General features: G+C 48.6%; 6 protein-coding genes across 6 annotated transcripts; 2 read left to right on the plus strand and 4 right to left on the minus strand.

The window, feature by feature from the left end:
* Window positions 1–557: 557 nt before the first annotated feature.
* On the minus strand, window positions 558–11,066 carry EJ05DRAFT_464946 (uncharacterized protein). The gene is made up of 5 exons (XM_033742761.1): window positions 10,329–11,066; window positions 4,456–10,277; window positions 2,599–4,407; window positions 1,788–2,545; window positions 558–1,730 (listed from the first exon to the last, which is right to left on the minus strand). Exons 1-5 carry the CDS (start codon window positions 10,814–10,816, stop codon window positions 990–992), a joined length of 9,618 nt encoding a protein of 3,205 aa, XP_033600460.1. The 5' UTR covers window positions 10,817–11,066; the 3' UTR covers window positions 558–989.
* Window positions 11,067–12,405: 1,339 nt separating this feature from the next.
* EJ05DRAFT_510858 (uncharacterized protein) lies at window positions 12,406–14,382 on the minus strand (the record flags this gene model as incomplete). The annotated part of the gene is made up of 1 exon (XM_033748207.1): window positions 12,406–14,382. The coding sequence occupies one exon, from the start codon at window positions 14,380–14,382 to the stop codon at window positions 12,406–12,408; it is 1,977 nt and encodes a 658-aa protein (XP_033600461.1).
* Window positions 14,383–16,409: 2,027 nt separating this feature from the next.
* Window positions 16,410–17,134, plus strand: EJ05DRAFT_500529 (uncharacterized protein; the record flags this gene model as incomplete). The annotated part of the gene is made up of 2 exons (XM_033747009.1): window positions 16,410–16,481; window positions 16,550–17,134. 2 exons carry the CDS (start codon window positions 16,410–16,412, stop codon window positions 17,132–17,134), a joined length of 657 nt encoding a protein of 218 aa, XP_033600462.1.
* Window positions 17,135–17,245: 111 nt separating this feature from the next.
* On the plus strand, window positions 17,246–18,054 carry EJ05DRAFT_374171 (uncharacterized protein). The gene is made up of 3 exons (XM_033741175.1): window positions 17,246–17,433; window positions 17,485–17,623; window positions 17,701–18,054. Exons 1-3 carry the CDS (start codon window positions 17,356–17,358, stop codon window positions 17,982–17,984), a joined length of 501 nt encoding a protein of 166 aa, XP_033600463.1. The 5' UTR covers window positions 17,246–17,355; the 3' UTR covers window positions 17,985–18,054.
* On the minus strand, window positions 18,055–18,616 carry EJ05DRAFT_374172 (uncharacterized protein). The gene has a single exon (XM_033741176.1). The coding sequence runs from the start codon at window positions 18,403–18,405 to the stop codon at window positions 18,124–18,126; it is 282 nt and encodes a 93-aa protein (XP_033600464.1). The 5' UTR covers window positions 18,406–18,616; the 3' UTR covers window positions 18,055–18,123.
* On the minus strand, window positions 18,090–20,321 carry EJ05DRAFT_476288 (kinase-like protein). The gene is made up of 3 exons (XM_033743995.1): window positions 20,183–20,321; window positions 18,876–20,108; window positions 18,090–18,827 (listed from the first exon to the last, which is right to left on the minus strand). Exons 2-3 carry the CDS (start codon window positions 20,097–20,099, stop codon window positions 18,570–18,572), a joined length of 1,482 nt encoding a protein of 493 aa, XP_033600465.1. The 5' UTR covers window positions 20,100–20,108; window positions 20,183–20,321; the 3' UTR covers window positions 18,090–18,569.
* Between the last annotated feature and the right edge of the window lie 1,236 nt (window positions 20,322–21,557).

The raw sequence follows: 21,557 nt of genomic DNA on the forward strand, positions 1-21,557 counted from the left end.
CGCTTCATCGATCATCAATCGCACATCGAAACCAGCGTAAGCGTCAGTATTCAGACCGACATACGAAGGGCAATGACTGCTGGTATCAAGGAAGATTCTGACATCTAACACTTTTGTCTTCTCACATTCATTGAATAACTTACTCTGAGGGCTTACTATGTATGTATGTTACTCTCCGTCCGTTTCGTTGGCGCTGGAAGTCCTCTACATGCATTCACACGCGTTTGGGGTTAGAGTGAACTAAACTAGTCAGTCACTCCATGCATCCTGCTCTCTCCTGTCCTCCCGTGCCCCCGAAGAGCTTATTACTGCTCAATGATCCACCGCATAACGCAGCGTATGGATCCCATACCACCTAAACTACACTCGTCACAAGTCCTTAGAATGTATCCTACACTGTCGGATGGGTGATAGATTAAGGTGGGCTATATATCTTTACTGTAAGCTACAAGCTGCTTGAAATAGGTCAGAAGGTGAAGTGGGATTCATGCGCTATATACCGTTGCGATTGCGATTGCGTACGAGAGGGTATTGGGGTAATGTGGTGTTTGTGGATAGGGAAAGATAGATTCGTTTTCGTTTCACTGTGTTATATAATCGGGCGAGATATTGTTGCTTGGGATGAGTAATTTCGGTGTGTCGGAAACAGCGTGATTGTTGTGCCTGGCTGCTTATGTGTGTAATTGTTGAACGAAAAGTGATGTATGTGTTCCGTGAAGAGTGCCGACAAAGAAGACAAGAAAAAGAAAGAATTTCGTGGTAGCCATGACTAAAAACTGCACAGCATTTACAAAAGTCTTTCTTTGGATGTTACAATCCTCGCTAGTATGACGATCTCATGACTTCCCAAACATTACACCGATATATTCGTGAACTGACCGAAAAGAGCCCTTTCTGTATCCATCATTTGAGAGAAGATACTGTGGCGATCTACACCATAATTGTATTTTTTTTTTCCATTGTGAGATCACTTCTTCTCATTTTGTGCCTTAGTCCTCATCATAATTTCCACTAATGTCATCATCATCATCCTCCTCTTCCCCCTCCTCCCCCTCCTCCTCCTCATCATCATCATCATCACCGTCTTCTTCTTCTTCACTGAACTCGCCTCTTACCATCCCTTCACCAGTGTTGGCAGTGGAAGCGATCGATGAAACTGCGACACCTCCACCCCCCGCGAAGAATGCGTGTTTTTCGGTCAAGGGCCGTCCTTGGCAAACGTAACCCATCGGTGTACTCAAAATATCTTGTCCATGACGGCGAAGAGCAAGATATGAAAGAAGAAATGGTGCGGGCCTAGGACAGAGAGATAGGACAGGCTCCGTGCTATCCGCTGCCGAGAGACTCTCGGTGCTAGTGTTGCTTGTCACGCTGCGAGAGCCGGAATCACTCGCCTGACTGCTTTCGTTCGCACCATGTGCATCCCTCGTGACTAAGTTCTTGATGTATGTATACTCGCTGAAGTGGAAATACAAACGTCCGGCGAGGATGCCGAGCTCGGTTGTTAGCCATCGAGGCATCACCAGTCCACTAGGAAGAGTTGGGAAGGCGTAAAAGGAAAGATCTGAGAATCTCAACATGCCTTTAGACACTGGAGCAGCGTATGTGATCAGATGCATGCTTGGATAGCGCTGCGAGAACAGGAGAGGAAGCACTGCCTCGGCTTCTTCGGGAATGATGACGAGTGCAGTGTACGTCTTGGAAGAGAAAAGGAGATATTCCACGGGACGCTGCATGAAGATCAGCAATCCATTCTTCAAGTTCAATGTTTCTATGAAGATACTTACCAAGAAATTGTCCTTTCCCGCTTTCCCTTTCCTTTGCACTGTCCGCATGAACTCCAATGACACCCAGACCCTCGAACCTGCTGTGCTTAATCCATGCGCTTTTCCCAAGCTTGTCTGGACTAACACCTCTAGCGATCTGAAATACCCACAGTCGTCAGGTAGACTTCCAGTCTGTACAAAAGACTTTATGGCTGGATGTAGTCCAGGGAATACTAATGCCGTGGCATGCCCCGGTGCTTGAACCTGCCGCACCTCCTGTATCTCCTGGGTGACTTGGCGCTCCTGTTCAACCTCCTCTAAAGCAGACGTACGTTGCGCATCCACCATGGCTGAACTATTCTGGCGGCGATTGAAGTCGTCAACAAAAGGCTGGAGCGCGGGATGTTTGATTGAGCTGCGCTGCTGAAGGACTCGCTCAGGGGTTTCTGCATCGCCGTAAAGCTGCTCGAGAGTTTGCATCTCTGGATGTTGAATGGCGTCTAGAAGATTTTCACGCTGTTTGATGTCTGTGATTGCATTTCTATTTCTCGCAACTGCATCAAAGCGACGGCAAAAGTCTGTGCCTTGCGCGATGAAGAGACTTTGCATGTGCTCATTTGATCGGCAGGTCTGCTCTAGGAGCCACGAGACCACGTGGGATGAATCTATCTCTTCCTTTGACCGGGGCTTGCAGAAATCCACAATACTCTGGTGAACCTGTGGAGGTGCTATCCAGACGATGGACTGCGTAGTGCCGAGCTTTCGGAGGCGCATTGCCGCTAAGGGATATCAGCTAAGCGATACTCATACTAGAATGTGGAGAAAGACTTACCTTGGACTGTATGATCCTTTGTCTGGTCAAGGGCTAATGTCAATGCCCCTCGCGCGACTGATGGGAATTTCATATCCACGCCTCTCGTATGATTTTCATCAAGATAAACCAAGCAACCTTCAAAGTTGTCGACAAACGGTGTAGCCAATAATGGAGCCTTCCGACCACCTCTATATTGCACCCAAGCCCGATTGTCCTCGCCGAAGAATACAGCCGCCTTAGCCTCATGATCAATCTTGAGCCAAAGTTCGACGAGGCTCTTGTTGTCCATCTCCATGATGAACGCTCCAGCATCAATCAATATTCGAACTTTCATTGCTTTCAAACTATGAAGTAAGTCTTCTTCTGTACTCCATCTCCCTCCTGTTTCAGCAATGTGATATTTCCGGTTGCGTGGATCGATGAGATACGTTAAGACCTCAGCGCTAGTTTGATGGAGTTCAGGCAAATCATTCTGGCTTATTGTAAGAGGCAGTAGTATCTTGTTGTCGTTGGTGCCACTGAAGCCCGTCGTAGCCGCGTTAGACGGAAATAGGGGTAGATCCCAACCGCTCGACTGCAACTTGACCTTGAATTGTTTCGCGTGCTGAGGAAAGACAAAATTGTTCATGAAGTGATCGAGTACACCTTGGTTGTGTCTTAGGCATGTCCACAAATGGTGAATCTGCATCTTGTCGTCAAGGTTGATTACACTCCAGTGCTGTAGAGTTTCTGGTAGAAAAGCGGCTCCATTTGACCATCTGTCATACTCGAATGCAGCGTCATCGGCCTGGAGGACTAATCCGAGACCCTGTCTAAATTGCTCGATCGAAAGGCCTGTATAGTAGAAAGACAATATTGTCAGGACAATCGAAACGTCCGGATGCCCAAATTCAGACTGCTCTGAAGGTACTCCCTTGGCCTCGAATGGTACGGCAATCGGATCTCTCTTTGGGTGTAGTCCATATTGAGTGCCCCAGCGTTTCTTCAGACACAGCAAGAGAATCCTACACGAGAGCAACCCACGACATGCTAGAAGCGTTTTTCTGGCGCGTAATGGATCTTTGAAATACTTTAAAATCTGTTCGAATGCAGTCATTTCGAACTCTTCGCTATTGAGGATTAGGCGTATCTGTGAGCCCATCCAAAGAGGAACTTCGTTCTTGGTCTCTAGCAAAGGCGTCTTCATGTCGCTGATTTGCTCAATGAGGTGCTTATTCAAGGCATCTTCGACATCTTCATGGAGAATATACAGCAGAGGAAAGCCTTTTCCCCTAGCGACGAAGTCTATGTGCCTTGGATACTGCCTGACAAGTGCTGGTAGCTGATCTTGTACCATAGCAAGGAGCTCTTGAGCTATCTTCCAACGATAAGGGTGACCGTCAACAGCAACCTGGTTGCCACTCGGGTATACTAACTGTGTCTTTACAGCTAGGGAAAGATCAGATTCGTCGAGAACATCTCGACAGTTTTGGTCGAGCCAATCTTGAAATCTCATCATATACATGGCTTCTTTCAAGTTCCCATCGACTAATCGCTGTCTGCCACTCAGCTTGAATGACATCAAGTGCTCAGGAGCAGCTAGAATGATATCGCCGTCTTTCAAACATTCTTTGTGAAGCTTCTCAAATAAGCCTAGAATACCGCCTGTCGTCTTCGTTCTACGCGAGAAAGGGATATGAACGATTCGGCGGCCAATAAGGCCCCCCAGGCGGGACTGGAGAATTTGGGCTGTCTGCAACAACAGAGCCTTCGGGACAATGAGACGGACAAGTCGTTTTCCGTTCGCTAGCTCCGCAGCGACCATCGGCATGATGCAAGAAGTTTTACCTGCACGAAATCAACAGACGCAATTCGAAAGGACTACATTTCACGTACCACGACCCATGTTGAGCTGCAAGACCGTATTCTTTCCATTCCTCGGGTGTATCACCTCCTTTGCTACGTTGTGTTGCTCTCCACGTATCAATAAATTACTCTCAGCCTCCATCAAGAGCCATTCGGTATGGTCGCGTGGAGCCCATCCATAGTGACCGGGATTTTTCCACTCTTCTAGAAGACTGTTTTGGTCAGACTTCAAAGCTGCGTCCTGCATTCTGAGCAGCCATTGTAATGTGGCAAGCTGACTTGCATACTCCAGAAGAAGATCTCGAAGATCTTTATTAATGAGTTGCAAAGTCGAACTTCTTAATAACTCAAGAAGAGAGGTAGTTGTAGAGCAAGGCCAGAGACCTCCACGTCGAAGCCAGTCAGAAGTGACCATACTGCTATCAAGTGAATGACTCATGCTCTTGAACAGGGCACTCAAGACCTCACTCGTCTTATTGATACTGAGACCTATTAATTCAAGGCTCGGCGGCTTCGATAAAACACCAGAAGATGTCTCTCGATTTCTGAGGACACTCAGACTAGCTTCAAGATCCGCTCCATATCTAGCCCTGACATCGTTAAAGGATCTTGTGAAGTTGCAGAGTATCTTTTCAAGCTCTTTTTCCATCGCAGTCCGGTCATTTTCCACGGGCGCTGGCCGCTGTGGGCCAGATGGTCCATTCCGAGTGTCTGTGACCTGATTTAGAAAGGGTATGTGGACGACCTTATTTGGCTGGGGTTCCAAGCTTGCATCAGACGCAAGGGTCATCAGGGATGGGGTCAACTGTGCTGGAAGTAATTTTGATTCATGAACGGCCACGTACTGACCGGTCCAGACATGAGGAGTGGTAAAAGCGAGGGGTTTGTAATATCTATCCAGGATGGACTGCACCTGATCTACGAAGATAGATAGCCCTCTATTCCGAGAAAGTCGTTCCCATTCCGGTGTAATTCTTTCCAAAGCATCTTCCAGATCAATGATAGTTGTCTCGAATCCATCGATAGATAACTCGGTGGTGGGCCATTGCCTACAGAAGAAGTCTGCCACTAGTTTGCTCTCTGCGACACACTTCGCGTGATGGTCTTCAGCTTCGATTTCCCTCTTGAACCTCCTGCCTTGCATTCGGCCCATTGGGGCTGGGTGGCTCTGAAGGATGAGTGCCTGTAGCGGTTTCTTTTTAGGGACTTCGTGATGCTTAAAGTCGGTGTATGAGTCTTCTTCGGGCCATGTGATACTCTCCATTTCGGGGATACGCGCAAACGCAGCTAGCATTTGAATGGCGTCTATGCTTAGGTTCTTGTTGAATGATAAGACAGCAAGTCGATACATATTGTCATAGTTGAACACACCCTTGGCGTGGCTGAGTATGCGAGCAAGGCTGCCCCATTGTTGACCAAGGTCAACATCCATAACGGTAGCCAGAGTTAAGGTCTCGTGTCTGAGATCGTCCTTGAAACCACCTATCAGAGGAAATTTCTCAAAGACTTGTGCGAGAGTGCGAGGAAGATCTAGGTTGAACTCCTTCATGCACAACAAGACCACAGTTTGGTAGACCTCGGTGCTTCTATTTTCACTGAGCGCTTTGTCCCTGCTTGGATACTTCAGATCCACACAGAGGCTTTTGTTCTCAGTCAGTATTGAGGCACGTTCAAAGCGTTGTCTCTGACAAATTGCGCGATCTCTCAGATAGTCAGGCTCAGACTGTGTATACAGATCTTTTCCTGTATTTTGAATGAATGAATCTAACTCTTGAGAGCGACGCAGAATTGATGACACGGCGTCAAAGAGGCGATCTCCTTGAATTGAGACAGTCAAGTCGTCTTTCCATGTACACCTCTGAAGTCGTTTCATTCCCGTGGGGTAAAATTCACGAGAAGGACAAAGATTCGCAATATCGCCGAGTATTGAGATAGGCACCGAATTTAGAGAAGTCCAGGGTGAAGCCTGGCCCGATTGCAATATGGCTAGAGCCTCTTCTTGTCCAGTCCGACCAGTGAGTACATCTGGCAATACGAACGACGTGTATGCATGATATCTGGCCTTGAGATAGATTAACAAAGGCTCCGGGGCACAGGTCAAGCGACCCAGGACTTTGTCAATATTGAATCGCGCATATGTAGACGTGCTGGCTGCTGTGACGGAAACGTGCATGCCTTGCCGCTCAAATATTAATGGACCGGTTGATGTTATTATGCTACGCTGCTCGTAGTTCAACGGGTTTCGTAAAACGATTTTGCTCCTCAATCCATAGAATGTACCCGGGTCCTGATTAGGGTCAATCTCAGACTGGAGCTCTTTTGATTCAAATAGTCTATTCCGATTAAGAAAGAACGTCAGATCTAGATAGCGAAGCTCTACACACAAACTTCCACGAGCAGGTTGATAGGCGGTGATCCGCTCCGGGATTTCGAAGCCGCCGAAGATTTGAGTAATTTGGGAGAATAGCCTGGACTGTGGGCTAACTAATCTGACACACCGGCGCTTCGCGGTAGCAGAATTCATGTCGACTACCCAATCACTCGCGATTGTCTTCCAGACATGAGGCTTTCGTCGCGTCTCCAGACGACCGGAGTCTAGTTTCAGCCAGTGGACGCAGTCGTCAAGGAGGCTGGCGGGTAAATCGAATCCTGTATCATCTTTGAATAGCCGCCGAGGTATAAACTCATGCAGACCATCCTCTGACCAGGCTTGAATGATGACTCTGTCCCCTTTTGTACCGAAGTATACTTCGTGGCCTTGCATTCTAGTTCCGAGACGATAGCTCATACCGTTGAAGGTAGCCGGGAATGTTAACAAGTGTTGTTGTCCAAAGAGATCCTGTACATCTGCTGATGAGCTGATCTCATTAGGGAGCCTCCCAAGAGGTTTGCCATTCACAAGGAGGTAGCCTTCGAGGAAATGATATTGGATATTATCCTCGACGACTCTGCCATTAAGCTGGCGGCGAAATACTGCTGTGACCCAATGCTCGTATGGTGGCAACTGAAGTACCCAAGTGGCGTTTCGGTCACTTACGGAGTGAGGCTCTCCCCATGTCGCTTTGATAGCTGTCTCAACTTCGACCTGATACAGCAGCAAAGCAATAACAAGTTGAGGTCTGAGCGCCTGAACCATTTTCAGGTCAGCAGTCGCAAAGTTCTGCAAAGAGCTTGGTAGGTCTTTGATAGCAACCACAAAGTTTGCTCTTAATGCTAAAGATGCCTGTATGAAGACATTGACATCTTCGGCGGTCATTTCTGTGGCTGAGCTAGCCATATGGGCGAACGTACGACGACAAAGGATAGCAGCCCAAAACCCGTATGTCGTAGCTACGTCGACAGTGCTTGGATCCGTTGCATTCATGATCTGTGTTCGAAGTATTGTTGCCCACTTCAAAGTTGTTTTCCGTGCCGTTCCTAGTAGCTCCAAGGCAATCGTACGATATGCTTTCGGGGACATTTCAATGACGCGCAAGAGCAAGATAATGATAACTGCCATGCAATTGTGCTCTCGCCAATTGGATTCAATAATGGAGAGTTTCTGTTCAAGAGCTTCGAGAAGGCATTCGCAAAATTGGGACTCTTGTAAGAAGTGATGATGATCCATAGCCTTTCCCTTGACCTTAGTCAAAGGCCCGACCTGCAGAGAAAGTTGCGTCAAAACTAACATCGTGTCTTCAGAGCTGAAATTGATATTAGTAGAGCTCAGTTCGACTAGTATTGCCATCCACCGTAGTTTCATAGTGGACAGCAACTTCTGATAAGATGCGAATTCCATCTTCGAAATACCTGCTGGGCATTTAGTCTGTCCAGCGACAATCTCATATGAACTCGGTCCTGTAACAGTGGCTGGAGGGTGTTGGGGTACTTCTATGACGGTATTGATGATACATCGAGGAACATGGATACCAAAGAGGTGCTGTAGCGTAGGTGGAAGGTTGAGGTCATCCACCCATATTTTCGCCTCCGAGTCATAGTATGCGAACTTGAGACCATTAGGTAGGAGGATATCCTTCAACTCAACTTTCATTCTTTGTGAGCTGAAGTGTGTCTGCAGAAAAGACTTCTTCTGAGAGGCAAGCGTAATCGACGTAGATCGTTTTCTTCGGTATGGCCCTAATTGTGAATAGTTGTCCAATTCCATGGAAGGGACTGAGGACTGCACTGGCCTACCTGGGTATGCCAGATCAAGCAAGATCTTCCAGACCACCTGTCGATACATTTCAATGTGGTGTGGAGTGCCTAGCTCAAAGACAGTGACACCGCTCTGCACTTCGTCGGCGGACAAGTAGTCCTCATGGCAAGTCATCTTCATGCGCTTCTGCATTCGCCAGTGCCAGCAACGGGTACAACCCTTGACGATACGAGCTCCATTCATGTCAGTCCTGCAGACGCACGACCCTTTTGAGGCACCTTTGGCGTGCATATCATACTCGGTGCATGCCTCAGCCCACTCCCTTTCTTTGGCTACGCGGCGTTTTGTGCTGGTCTTCTGTATCTTTGCTCGGAGAGCCTGTAGATCTGGTTGTTCAGATACGAAATTTACAGCAAAGCATTGGTCGTCTATTGAACTCAACATGTTCCTTCCCGGATAACGACAATTCTGCTTTCGATCGAACATGTACTCTTGTATTACGCGAAGGCGCTCTTGATCTATCCGGAGTGAAAGTTGTAATACATTAAGAAGTTCTGGTGTGAACATAATATCATATTGCACGGTGAGAGGACAGGCTACTGCAAGCCACTTGTCCATCTCAGCCCATAGATCGAATACACTCAGGACAAATATGCTGCGCTGGTCGGGACCAAGATGGAGCGGCTCAATCCGCGCGAACATACCGAGAATGTCTTTCGCGAGGCTGATAACCCTATCTTCAGGTGACACAGTACAGGTCAGGCTGCGAAGGGTGCGGCACCTAATGTGATCTTCCATTAGAGCGAGGCTATAGTACAGCTCGGCTTCGATGTGCGCTTCTCCCATCTTAATGCTAAACTCTGGTTGCGCATTTAAGGATTGCACGAGATCAATATTGAAATGAAGAGATCGTATGCGCTCCTCAAGATATGCTTTACTGCGGGGCATTGGTAGGATCAAATCCGAGTCACTAGCAAACCTAGACAACATCGGTATCTTTCGAGTGATTACACGTTTGTACGAAGTCCAAGCATTGCCAAAAGTTTCGTTTGCTTGGTCTATGACGTCCTGGAAGTAGCCACGGGCATTGTTCAGTAATGTTTGAGCGTCCCCTGAGACGCAGCCTTCAAGCTTGGCAAGACGGCGACATAGCTTGGTCCGGAGCAGAACGGACAATTCGATATGCAGTACACCTGACCCATCGCGTAGGAGTTCGGCTAGAAGGACACAACCAAGCAGCTTGTAGTAGGTTTTTCCCATCATATCTCCAAGTGCCCTGTACAGTTGTAGTTGAGACGTGACTCTAAGACCAAGCCACAATGGTGCTCGTCTCCAAGGAATCTCCGACGTTCCAAAGTTTACGTCATCGTTCACTCGTTTCTGTATTCCAGTTGGCTCCACGGGGCTGCCTAGCCCTTCAAGAATAGCCATGAGGCATTGGCTTACGAGAGCAGGATCCTTTGTATCTCTGGACTCGGCAACCGACGCTTTCGCCTTGTCTGCACGCGCAGAGAATGAGCTCAGAGACTCTCTATTGGCCTGCTCTAGGTATCTGGCGAGATTGGATCGAAAGTGAGGATTGACAAACTCGGCTTGTGGTACTTCTACTGCTCGACCCGGAAAGTCCCAAAGAAGAGCGCCTTTGCTTGCGAGGACATGGGTTGACTGCGGAGACAGCTCGAACACTTCAATGATGATATTCTGATTTTTTCCGTCACTGTGCGTCCCGTTAGGAAGGAGTTTGTAAACAAGTAGCGATCAAGAATACCTGTTGGGCTTGCTGATAATCAAAGCAGAATTTTGTTCTCGCAAGTGGTACAAAACCATTGAACCAGCGCCCGACTCTTCAAATGAATTGAGTACTTGATCAACGTCGAGATTACATTTCGACAGTTGCAGACTATGCTGTAGAGAGCTCGAGACGGTGGCCAAGGGCTCGGTGGGATGAGAACGTAGCAAGGCTTGAAGTGTAGTACAGGCATGGATGAGCCGTTCGAAAAGAGCGACCTCAGTTTCTTCCAGTCTCGGATCTTGATGATCGGGGAGTCTTGGCGGTAAGACAATATGGTTATACACAGTTTCGATCGAAGCCATTCTGATAAAGATAGAGAACTTGATAAGATAGACGAAGAAGAAGAATTGATGTAGAGAAGATCGTGAGAAGGTCGCGAGAATAGGATAGAAAACAAACAGCGGTGAAGGTTCGTTAGCAAGGATTGTTGGAGTCACTCCAAAACCAGCAGAGAAAATCTGCATGCAATTTGCGGCCTGACGGGAAGATACAGCGCCGAGGTATCACAAGAATGGGCATAAGCGAATGAAGACCAGTGATCTGCGAGGCAAACACTGGGGAGCGAATGCTGGTGCGTGATTAAAGCCACAGACGGGAAGAGAGGTGAAAGTGGATGACCTGACCTTGTAATATAACAAAGACTTTGTTTGAAGTTGATGCTTCGCATTTGGGAAGTGTAAGCTGACACGCTGATCGACCTGGGATCTGTAGAAAGCTCACCTCTTTGCAGTGCTCACTTCTGCTCCAGCACTCGACCATTGTATAACCATAAACGTTGCCATATATGTTCCGTTGTACTGTACTGATGTATCTTATTCTGCAGTGTTCATCGTGTTGAAAACAAAAAGCTAGTTCATATGCTCAGTGTCAGAGTTGAGATTAGCAGTGAGAAGAAGGCTCATCGTCGAGCTTCTACCGCTGAAGGCTTCAAGATCCACCTCGAACAGACTGTTCCTACTCTGATAGTAGATAGAATACCAGAACACTGAGAATTGAAATTCAGAGCTGAGTGTCGCTGGACACTACGGCGCTGTTGCGACAAATACTAGAAGCAGCCTTTTGTCTAGAAAACACACATGGCGCAGTGATAAAGAAGAAACCTGAAACAAGGCTGAAGTACTTCTTTCGTCCATACTCCCCACACAGAAGTAGCAGCGCTCGTTCCTTCCTTCCTACCTTTCTTCCTTGCCACCTCACGTCACCTACCTAAGGTATATTTGCTCACAGCTAGGACTTTCCCGAGGTCTCGAAAGTGACTACTGAGAATACATCAAAGACAGCAAGTTGACCATATCTCACATGCCTTAAACTGCGCTCACTCGACAGCCCCCTCACCTCAGACTGCCATTTGTACTTGTCACACAAACTGGCAGGAGTCTAGCTGCAGCATCCGACAAGCCGAAACTTCCATTACGCATGAGAGAGCTATTGCCTGGGTTTACCATATGCAAAGGTGTAGCAGCAGACGATTGTTTGATGGAGTGGAGAGGTGACCGTTATGGTTGTATACCCTCTTTGAGAGCAAATGGTTTGTTAGAACCTGGTTGATAAGTCGGGGCTTTAAGAGATGGTGAAAAGATTCGTGCTGGACGGGTGGTGGACGAGTGAGGGTGGTGGGCGGTGGGTTAGTTGGCTGAAGAGCCGCTCATGTTGCCAAGAAGAGTCCGGTCTGACTAGGAGAAGAAGATAATGGAAATTGAAGTCGTACCTTTGGCATTGAAGAGAAATGCAATGTCTCAAGAGTAGAAAGAGACATGATCTTAGCAAGGAGAGCGAGACTCGAGAGTGATGTCACAAGGAAAGGTATCACGAAGAAGAAGAGAGAAGACGACTTGGAGAGAAGAAGACGCAGAACTTTTGATTGAAGCGCACTATGCGCAAATGACAACGAGAACCGCAAGCAAACAGCAAAAAAGAAAAAGAAAAACCCGGCAAAAGTCCAACGCAAACAAGCAACCACACCAAACAAACAACAGAAGAAAAGACACCCTGCAATGCATTTCAGTCCACCCAAGCTTCCGGCTCTTGCAATGACGCGACGACGACGAGGGCTCTACTCAAACTTGCGCGTGAAGTCATGCGAGTAGGTCTCCTTGGCCACTCGTCGCCGCTCGCCATTCTCACCTCGCTCCGTGCGGATGTACTCCTCCTGGACACGCGTGCCCACCGATCGTCCTTCAGCCCTGGCCTTCTGGGCCTCAACCGCCTTCGCAGCGGCTCTCTTCTGCTCGTCATCGTAGATGACTTGCGGGTTGTTCCAGCCAGAGAGCGCGGCGGACTGCGAGGGCGGCGGGCGGACGGCGGGCTTGGCTGAAGGCGGAGGCACCTTCTTGGCGGCGGAAGATGCGCCGGCGGGAGTCGAGGAGGCCAGTCCGTTCCGGGACTGGGCGTGGGCGTTCTTGCCGCGGCGCGAACGCTTTGGCTTTGGGGCCGGGGTGGAGGGTGCGGCGGGTGCGGCGGGTGCGCGTGAGGGCATCACCACATCGTCGAGCGCCCTGCCCTTACCTTTGTCCGCCTTACCTACAAAGGACCCCTTGCTAGGGGGCCCCGAGGAGTGGTGGGACGTCGGAGCCGGGGAGGGTGATGCGACGGAGTTGTGCTCCTCCTTACCTACGAAGGTCCCCTTGCTAGGGGGGCCCGAAGAGAGGCAGGAGCTTGGTGATGTTCCGGACGCGACACCGGACGCGGCAGCTTTCAGGGCAGCTGCGGCCCTTGCCTCCTTCGCGCGAAGGAACGGCGAACGGAGGTGTGGCGGGATGAACGCCGGCTTGACGGTGGTTGGAGTTGGCTTAGACTCCAGAGGTGCTTCAGGCACGTTGCCCTCGAGGGACAACGCGGGCACATCGTTGTCAGCGACCACGACAACGTGTGCGGAGGGCGGAGGCGAGGTGGCGAGAGGGAGACCGGGCGAGGCGGGGCGAGGCGAGGAGGGAGCAGGGGAAAGAGGTGCAGAGGGGACAGGTGAGAGGGGGAGAGGGAGAGTAGAGAGAGGAGAGGAGGGGACGGGCGCCGGCGAAGCTTCGACTTCTGGTGTCGAGAGTCGATGTTGTTGAAGGGCGGCGAGATCCGCCACCGTCCTCTGGAGCTGCTCCAGCTGTTCCTTCGTCGCGTCACCGGCCTTGACAGAGCCGGCGACGACTTCCTCTCGCAGGGCGTCGACCTGCCTGGAGGTTGACTTCTGGATTTCAGTGGAGCCAGCCTCCACTGCTTCTCTGACGCTTTGTCGAAGCGTTTCCGTCTGCGCGAGAGCAAGCTCGCGTGTGGCCTTCACCACGCCGCTCACTTGATCGTGCAGACGATCGAATTGAAGCTTTGTGGAGGCCGCTGCAAGGCCTCTCTCCTTCTTCATCTCCGCGACCAGAGCCTCCAGCTCTGACCGCTGCGTGTCCATCTGCGCAGTCTGCCTGCCCAGCTGATCTGCCTGACGATCCAGGCGGGCGACCAACTCGTTCTCTCTGAGGACGCTGCTCCGAAGCAGCGTGAGGGAGAAAATCGATATGGCGAGAAGGGTCGCCGATCCCAGAGCCATCATCACGGTGACGTGAGAGGATGAAATGGCTGGCTCTGGTTGCTGGGCCAGCACCGCATGGGCGGGAAGGGGATTTGCGGTGGGAGGGGGTGGTGCGAGGTTGACTCCGGTTTGACGGCGAACCGTCGTGGCCTGGGCGGAGGTAGCGTTGCCATTGACGATGGCTGTCACGCTGATTGAGATGCTCTCACCGCAGAGCATGCCATAGATGCATGAAGATGGGGATTTGCCATCTATGGCACAGCTCTGAAACTTGCGGCCAATTCCTTGCATGTACTGCACTGTCTCGCTGGGCAGCTTAACGATAGCCGCATCTTGATAGAACGCTGCGACTTGAGGAAACTGATTGTGCACAGCTACACCGGTTCCGACGGCAACAGTTCCACCCACTACCGCTGTGGCAAGGGCTTTCGCCCACAACCCAAGATCCGACCAGTGCATCTCGGGATGCTGGAATGTTTCGTTAGCTGGGTTCTGTATACACGACAGAGTAAATGACATACCTTGGCCGGACGGGTGTGAGCTTTCAGAGCTTTCAATCAAGCGAGACTCCAGAGCTTGACAAAGCGGAGATTTGAGCCTTTCAATGAAATAGGAGATATGGTCAAACTAGAGTGAGACGATCTCTGTGATTGTAGGGTTTGAGGTAGGTGTGAAGGTTGGCAAAGAAGAAGCTCAGGGTAAGTAAGAGTTGGAAACTTGTTCGATGTTGTGGTATAGAGGAAGATGGTTTTAGCATGAAGAAGAGATGGTTGTAGCTGGCGGGGGAGCGGCGGTATAAATACCCTGGGGCACGGGCCGCAAGAAAATTCTGCATCGACCAGTCATCCCATTTAGTCGGCGATGACGTGTAAGATTATAGATAAGAAGTGAAAGTGAATCGTTAAACGAGTGTTGAGCGCTATTATATGGCAGTTTCGGCTGTGTAAACAATGTCAGTTCACGCGAAAGGGGCCGTGCGCGAGACTACGACAGGGATCAGCCGGGTTGACAGCGGTGTGGCTATCAGAATTGCGTAACCGATTCCTCTTGTACGACTTCCGGGGTTTAGCCATGACGTTTCGATGCCCGTGATGAGCAAATTAGGCAAAGCGATACCCGGGAATTGCGATGGATTGGAAAGCAATTGATGGAAGTGAAAAGCTGTGAAAGAGCCAAGAACACTCTTGTGCCGCAGCATCGAAAAGGTCGCGGACATCAGGGAGCAGTGATGAACATGAGCAAAGATTAGATGCGGAAATGGCTGAGCATGTAGCTGACAGTGAAATAAAAATGGCGACCAGTGAGAGAATATGTCCAGTAAAGATCAAGAAATATTTTATAGACTAAAAGAGAAATCCCGGGTAGTAATGAGAACGGTATACAGTTCGAGAAGAACAAGCGCTTATGCCTCTTGCGCAAGAGAAATTAACTTGACGATAGATACTGATGTTTGAGAGATTACGTGACGCTGTCCTGGATAGTATAAAACTGAGAGTATCCCCTGACTCTTGATAATACCACTCCGGAGGCATCGACTGTCCAAGGGCGACATGGTCATGGCCACGGGTATGCACTGGATAATCCTGTCAATTTCGAACAGTACTTGTGAATGCCGCAGATGCGCATCCAAGCTGATGACAGCTAGCGACCTCATACTTTCTCCAAAGAAGCGACATAGTTTCAAGGACCTCGGAGCATGAACTCTGGGGATCAGTTTGTGGTCGATGGCCAGTCAGGACGCTCAATTTTCCCCCAAAGAGATGTCAATGAAGGAGCAGGTATGCTATGAAGTGGCAATAAAAAAATGAAAATTGACGCCATTGCAACTCGCAGCAGCTGATGAACCAAAAAAAATCGAGCATAGTTATGCGTAAGGCAGCTTTCATTTAACTCTGCTCTTGCTGAATGCTTGGCCATTGCAAAGCCCCCATTGCCATGCGCAAAACGTGGGCAGGAGAGGACGTGAAAGTTACCGCAAGCATGCGGAGTCGCGTCAGAGCAGACTTGTTGATACTATACTAATGGAGGACCAGTCCTAAGACTTCCATCGTCACGACTGCTTCAAACTTACGTCTCGGGCGGATGTTGATGGCAGACAAGGGAGGAGCAGCCTCGACAGAGCGATGCTGAGAATGCTAGTTGTGACAATTATATTGCGAAGCATCCACCGCGATATGAGTTTCGAAAGAAGAGTCGATCATGTACCTATGTCGATGTTGTCGTCTTCGGTCAGCATGTTCGGCGAGCGTGCGCAGGGTGTGATGAGATCGGACGCCCAAGCCCAGCGGTGGAATTGTACTAGAGGGAGAGGGTAGGGAGGCCACGGCATACAAAGAGATGGACGAGATGGCAGAAATGAGGTTGGAGTTGAGTCACTTGTGTGGAAAGAGAGGAGACTTGACGTTGACGTCTGAGTGTACTGTTGCCTCAGGCAGAAGCTACCAGGCTAGTGCCTTTTCTGGCTAGCACCATCCTCTCCGCATCTCAGACGTTTCTCGATCGGTCTTGTTGTCGTCCAACCTCCTCACTCGTCCATCTAGCCCAAAATGCCCATTCAGGCCACAAGGTACCCGCAATTTGTGGACATGCATCTGGGCCCAGTCAACATGAGAGTTGCAGTCTGAAACGATACTGTACTCGTCCGTGAAGCTTAAAAAGTGTTGAGACGCTGACCATTGCTTCAAAGAACCCGAACCGAGGCGCTTTAATTGACTTTGACACGATACTGAGTATTGATATATCGACTGAAGTCACGCATGGCCTGCGACAAGCCCTGACTAGAGCTATTAAAGTTGCCCTCCCGTTCTACGACCCAGACCTGCAGCAGGGGAACGCACCATCGGAGGAGAAGCCCGGAGATCAAGAATCCCGGAGATTTTGCAGATCCAGCGCATCGAAGTCACTGCCTCACAAAGTCAAGTTGCCATCCCGCCAGGAGTGTCAAAAACAGGACTGCGCTCGCCACTCTCTAGCAACATGGATGTTTGTCTGGGTTCCTGGCCCTGGGCCTGGATGTGTCAATACGCCACAAGGAGCGCTATCATTGAAGATGGAAGATGCCGATCAGGTTGACCAACACTTTGACAGCGTTTCCATGCATCAGATCCGGCATTGTACCCAGTTTGGCTGTAGATACAGCACCATTACTGGCCAGTATAGCCTGCCTCGGCTGCTTTCCCCAGCACTCGCGTGGCGTCCACAAAATAGTGACACCAACTGTGGGGTCCCCGCAAATAGCCAAGACGCTACCATGATTCAATATCGTAGCTAGGGCTGTTCAAGAGTTTGTGATGTAGGTCTGGGCTTCTGCTGTGCCTTGAGGTTCATTTCGTCGCGGATACACCGAGGTACTCGTTGGGTATATAAAGGGCATAGGGGTTCGACAACTTCCTGCAAAGCACAAGTCCATCCATCAAACTTTCCCATCTTGATTCACCGGCCCAACCAATTCCAAACAAACGGACATCACTAAGTCATACATACTCTATCAAAATGAAGGCTACGTTCGTACTTGCCGCTCTCGCTGTCGCCGTTGCTGGCCAGACCACTGCTGATATCCCTTCCTGTGCTGTAAGTCATAACCACTATGCATCTTACACTTCAATTGACACCATATAACAGCTGCAATGTCTCGCCACTTCCATCACAGGCGCCGGCTGCTCTGTTGAAGACCAGGCCTGCAGCTGTGAGAAGACGGATGCCATCACCACCACTGCCACACCTTGTGTGCTTGCCGCATGCTCTATCGATGATGCCCTTAGTACGTGTTCTCCCTTCTCCACTATTGTGTTGATATCTGGCTTAAGCCTTGTTCAAACCATCCTAACATCAGCTCAGAGACCCAGCAAGTCACCCAGGCCATCTGCGCCAACCTGTCCAACGGTGGTGGCCAGTCCTCCGCCGCGCCCTCTGCCCCAGCTTCATCCGAAGCACCAGCACCATCCGAGGCACCATCGTCAGAGGAAACACCTGCACCCACTCCTACTCCTACGCCTACCCCCACTGGATCTGATGAGGAGCCCACTCCCACTTCGACTCCACCAACTTACACCGGTGCGGCTGCTCGCTACGGCGCAAACATCGCTGCCGGTGTCCTGGCTGTCGGTGCCGCTATGCTGTAGATGAAGGTTTTAGAAGCTGCTCGTTGATCGGGGATGGCTTATACGATGTAATACGACCATATCGCAGGAATTTAATGCAGATGAATGAATGGAAGTAATTGGACATGACACCTGCTTTTTGTTCTGAATGACTCGTATATCACTTTTTCTGTTTTGTGATCTGACCTATACCCTCCCCCATGCACACTCCCTGATCTCTGCACATCCCGAACTTGGCCCTCTGTACATGTGCGAGCCTTTCACGCACCATCTTCCTTTCTCGAGCTTGAAGCTGTAGAAGTTTCCTACCCCCTGTCGAGATACACAATGCGAAAAGAGGGGGAAAAAAACCTATTCCAACGTATTCCACTGAATTCCAGTACCGCAACGCCCACATCCATCTCTCAACACCACACATAGTCCTCCACGTCATTCTCTTCATCTCCTATATTCAGATAATGCACTTGTACCCATAACTCTCTCACTCTCTTCCAAGCATACCATAACTTTTAATAAGATTTACTACAAAACCGGAATGATTACAGGGGCAATCTTTATGATCTTAAATATCAAATTTCAAGATTGTAGAGGTGGCATAAAATACGCCTAGGGAAGCCTCCGCCATATACTAACCTTTATCCTTTTTTCCGTCTTATCACGAGGTCTTTTTGGTCCTTCGTCTTGCCTTGCTGTGAAAATGATCGGTTCTATTGGATGCCTCCACACGAGATCTTTTTCGTATCTCCAAAAGATCGGATCCTTTAGAAAAACAGCAATTTTGATAGGGAATGGTCCCCAGCAGCTGGACGAGACTGCAAATGGTCGCCTTTGAATCGTTCTCTGTCCATCAGCAAAACTGGCATGCTATAAAATAGTTATTTCGTGCAGCGAAGTATTAGACAGTTCACATACTAGGAAGAACTTTACTTGCTCGATTTCTAAAGCTTCATCATCGCAACGTACGTGGGCATGCCACATGTACTGATTTCGGTCGACGCAATGACGTTTTTCAAATGTATTAGCATACGCCAGAGTGATCTCGCGTGTAAAAGAACGTTCAGAGGTTTGAGCTAGTGTTCTAGCAGAGCTGAAGCTACAAAACGTTGCCGCAGAGGGTAAAAGAATGTCGATTGTCTGACAGACTGATTCCGCAGATGGTCGATAGTCGGCTTCCGTGCTAAGCATCTTCCGGACCTCCGTTGCCACAAATATGTAGTCTCCCTCTGGGGGTTCCCACTGCGATTCAAACCATGTAAATATGTTCTCAACATTAGCATGATAGGAGTGATCCGCGTTTCCTCGAAAAGCTTCCTTTTGCCCCTCAGGACTTAACCCACTACAAGAAGCCAGCATGTCGAGGAAAAGGCTCCCTAGGGAAAAGATATCGGCGTAAAGGGTGACACCCGTCAGGCCAGGCCGAATAATTTCAGGAGCAAAGTAAGACGAGACTCCGCGTAAACTATCCCCGGGTTGATCTGGTGTGCCTTCGGAATCATCGGACATCATTCCGAACCCAGTGACCCACAGCTTGTTGTCTTGTCCAAGGAGGATGTTCACTGGTGCAAGGCGCCCGTGCCGAATGCCGTTGTAATGAAGGTAAGCGACGGCTCTTGAGATACAGCCAAGACTCCCCATACATATCCTCAAGTACATGTCGCGCATGGCTTTCGTAGTCAAATCAGTTCCATTGTGGCCGAGTGAGGTTAGGGTTCCTTTGTCGTTCGCTGTGTCATCTTTGCTGGGCCTGTATTTAGGCAAGGACAGACGATCAATCTTCTTCAAGACAGTGGCAAGGTCACAAGTGGCTGCCACGGGGTCAAACAGAAGTCCGAAAGTGGAATCCCAAGCGTAAGATCCTCTGAGGCGTACTAGGTGAGAATGGTTCAGCATCTTCAATTTTTTGAACTCCTTTGCTGCGGCTTCGCTTTCTTCCCTCGTGATGATAGTTTTGGAGGGACGTTTCTTCTTCAAAACCAGGAGCTTCCCAGAGTATTTGAATTTGTATGAGTCACCATCGTACCTCTGCTCGTCGAAGGTAGCAAACTGTTGAATTGGGTCCTCCTGTTTAGACTCCCGAAAGAGATGTGACTCCCCTGCACCTGACCATTTCCAGTCATCAAGATGAAAAGCGGCCATAGGTTCTTCCTATAAAATCGCACTCTTTGTATGAGTTTGCCGTAGAGAGTGCAAAGCTGAACGCCGACGCCACTAATACTGACCGATCAAGAGATATCTAGATTGTCTCGACCAAGCATAAGGTTTGGCGTTAGTGTTGATGGCTATGGCAGTCTCGCTGGAAGTATTTAAAAATTGTTCAATGGCGTGAGAAAAGATTCAACGCTTTGCTATCGCTCGGGGCATTCGAGACGACGAGGCGACGCGGAGAAAGTTAAGTAACAATGCCAAGCTCCTCACCGGTTTACCATCTGCATGGTGGAGTGGAGTGAGTCCTGCAGATAGCTCTCATCTCAGTGGTCGATCGCAAGGAATTCATTGAAAGTGGTGTACCCGATCATTGGATAGACACTCTTATCTGTATGAGTCATTCGTATTATCCATGTGCAGGCTTCCTCTAGGCGGCAAGGCAGACACGACCTCGTGAAGCATGGCTTACTCAACGTTTTCAATTAACCTCGATAAAATATATATAATCTAATCCTCAAGTAGAATAAGCTAATCTATTTATTCTAGAGAGTAGTCTAATAAACATTTAAAGAAAATAGAATAGACTCTATAGTAGTATAATAAGAACTATACTAATTTATTACATATAATAATCTTTTATCTAGTATAATATATACTAGGACTCTATCTCTAGAACTACTAGAATATAATATAATAACTAGTTTAAGAAGAATATATTTTCTTCTTTACTCTTAAAAAGCTATATCTATTAGCTCTTTCTATAACTTAAGTAAGATAGTATAGATATAAAAGAGATAGAGAGAAGACGTAGAAGAGTATATACTATATTATATACTCTATCGGATTGCTTATCTAGGGGGGATTCTTATACTTAACTCTACTTTAAAATATATTTAAGTATAACTTCTAGTTATATGTTATTCCATGTAAGGGATAAATAGTATATATAGAATAAATTAGAAGTTATAGATACTTAGTATTCGTTACTATATAGTACTATCCTAGGTAGAAAGCTACCATGTACGTGTATTAATTTTAAATAAGTATCTATCTATCTGGATTAGTTATACTACTACGTAAAGCTCGCGTATTCTTGCCCTCTCTTTCTCTCTCTCCCTCGGCCTCTTTATACATATACTATATCACACCAATCATATAAAGTCCCACATCATACACCCTATACACCAATCATATCGTCACCTCATATACATACATACACATACCCCAACCCCACCTACCAAGCCTAAGCACGCCCACCGCCAATCCATCCACCTAGCAGCCAGCCCGTCAGAGACTCGAGCCTTATCAGGATAACCCACATACATATGCAAGACAGCATCAATCAATCAGATACCATACATACATACATACATACATACATACATACATACATACATACATACATACATACATACATACATACATACATACATACATACATACATACAT

This window comes from Pseudovirgaria hyperparasitica, assembly GCF_010093815.1.
Source record: "Pseudovirgaria hyperparasitica strain CBS 121739 unplaced genomic scaffold EJ05scaffold_8, whole genome shotgun sequence".
Taxonomy (NCBI): domain Eukaryota; kingdom Fungi; phylum Ascomycota; class Dothideomycetes; order Acrospermales; family Acrospermaceae; genus Pseudovirgaria; species Pseudovirgaria hyperparasitica.

Coding starts and splice junctions, on each gene's coding strand:
- EJ05DRAFT_374172 (XM_033741176.1), bottom strand. CDS start 18,405: ATGAAGAGAATGACGTGGAGGACTATGTGTGGTGTTGAGAGATGGATG.
- EJ05DRAFT_476288 (XM_033743995.1), bottom strand. CDS start 20,099: ATGGCCGCTTTTCATCTTGATGACTGGAAATGGTCAGGTGCAGGGGAG. Junction 18,828..18,875: donor AGCAAGTAAAGTTCTTCCTA/GTATGTGAACTG, acceptor ACTATTTTATAG/CATGCCAGTTTTGCTGATGG.
- EJ05DRAFT_464946 (XM_033742761.1), bottom strand. CDS start 10,816: ATGCAGATTTTCTCTGCTGGTTTTGGAGTGACTCCAACAATCCTTGCT. Junction 4,408..4,455: donor GCAGCTCAACATGGGTCGTG/GTACGTGAAATG, acceptor GATTTCGTGCAG/GTAAAACTTCTTGCATCATG. Junction 2,546..2,598: donor AAAGGATCATACAGTCCAAG/GTAAGTCTTTCT, acceptor GATATCCCTTAG/CGGCAATGCGCCTCCGAAAG.
- EJ05DRAFT_374171 (XM_033741175.1), top strand. CDS start 17,356: ATGAAGGCTACGTTCGTACTTGCCGCTCTCGCTGTCGCCGTTGCTGGC. Junction 17,434..17,484: donor CTGATATCCCTTCCTGTGCT/GTAAGTCATAAC, acceptor ACCATATAACAG/CTGCAATGTCTCGCCACTTC. Junction 17,624..17,700: donor CTCTATCGATGATGCCCTTA/GTACGTGTTCTC, acceptor ACATCAGCTCAG/AGACCCAGCAAGTCACCCAG.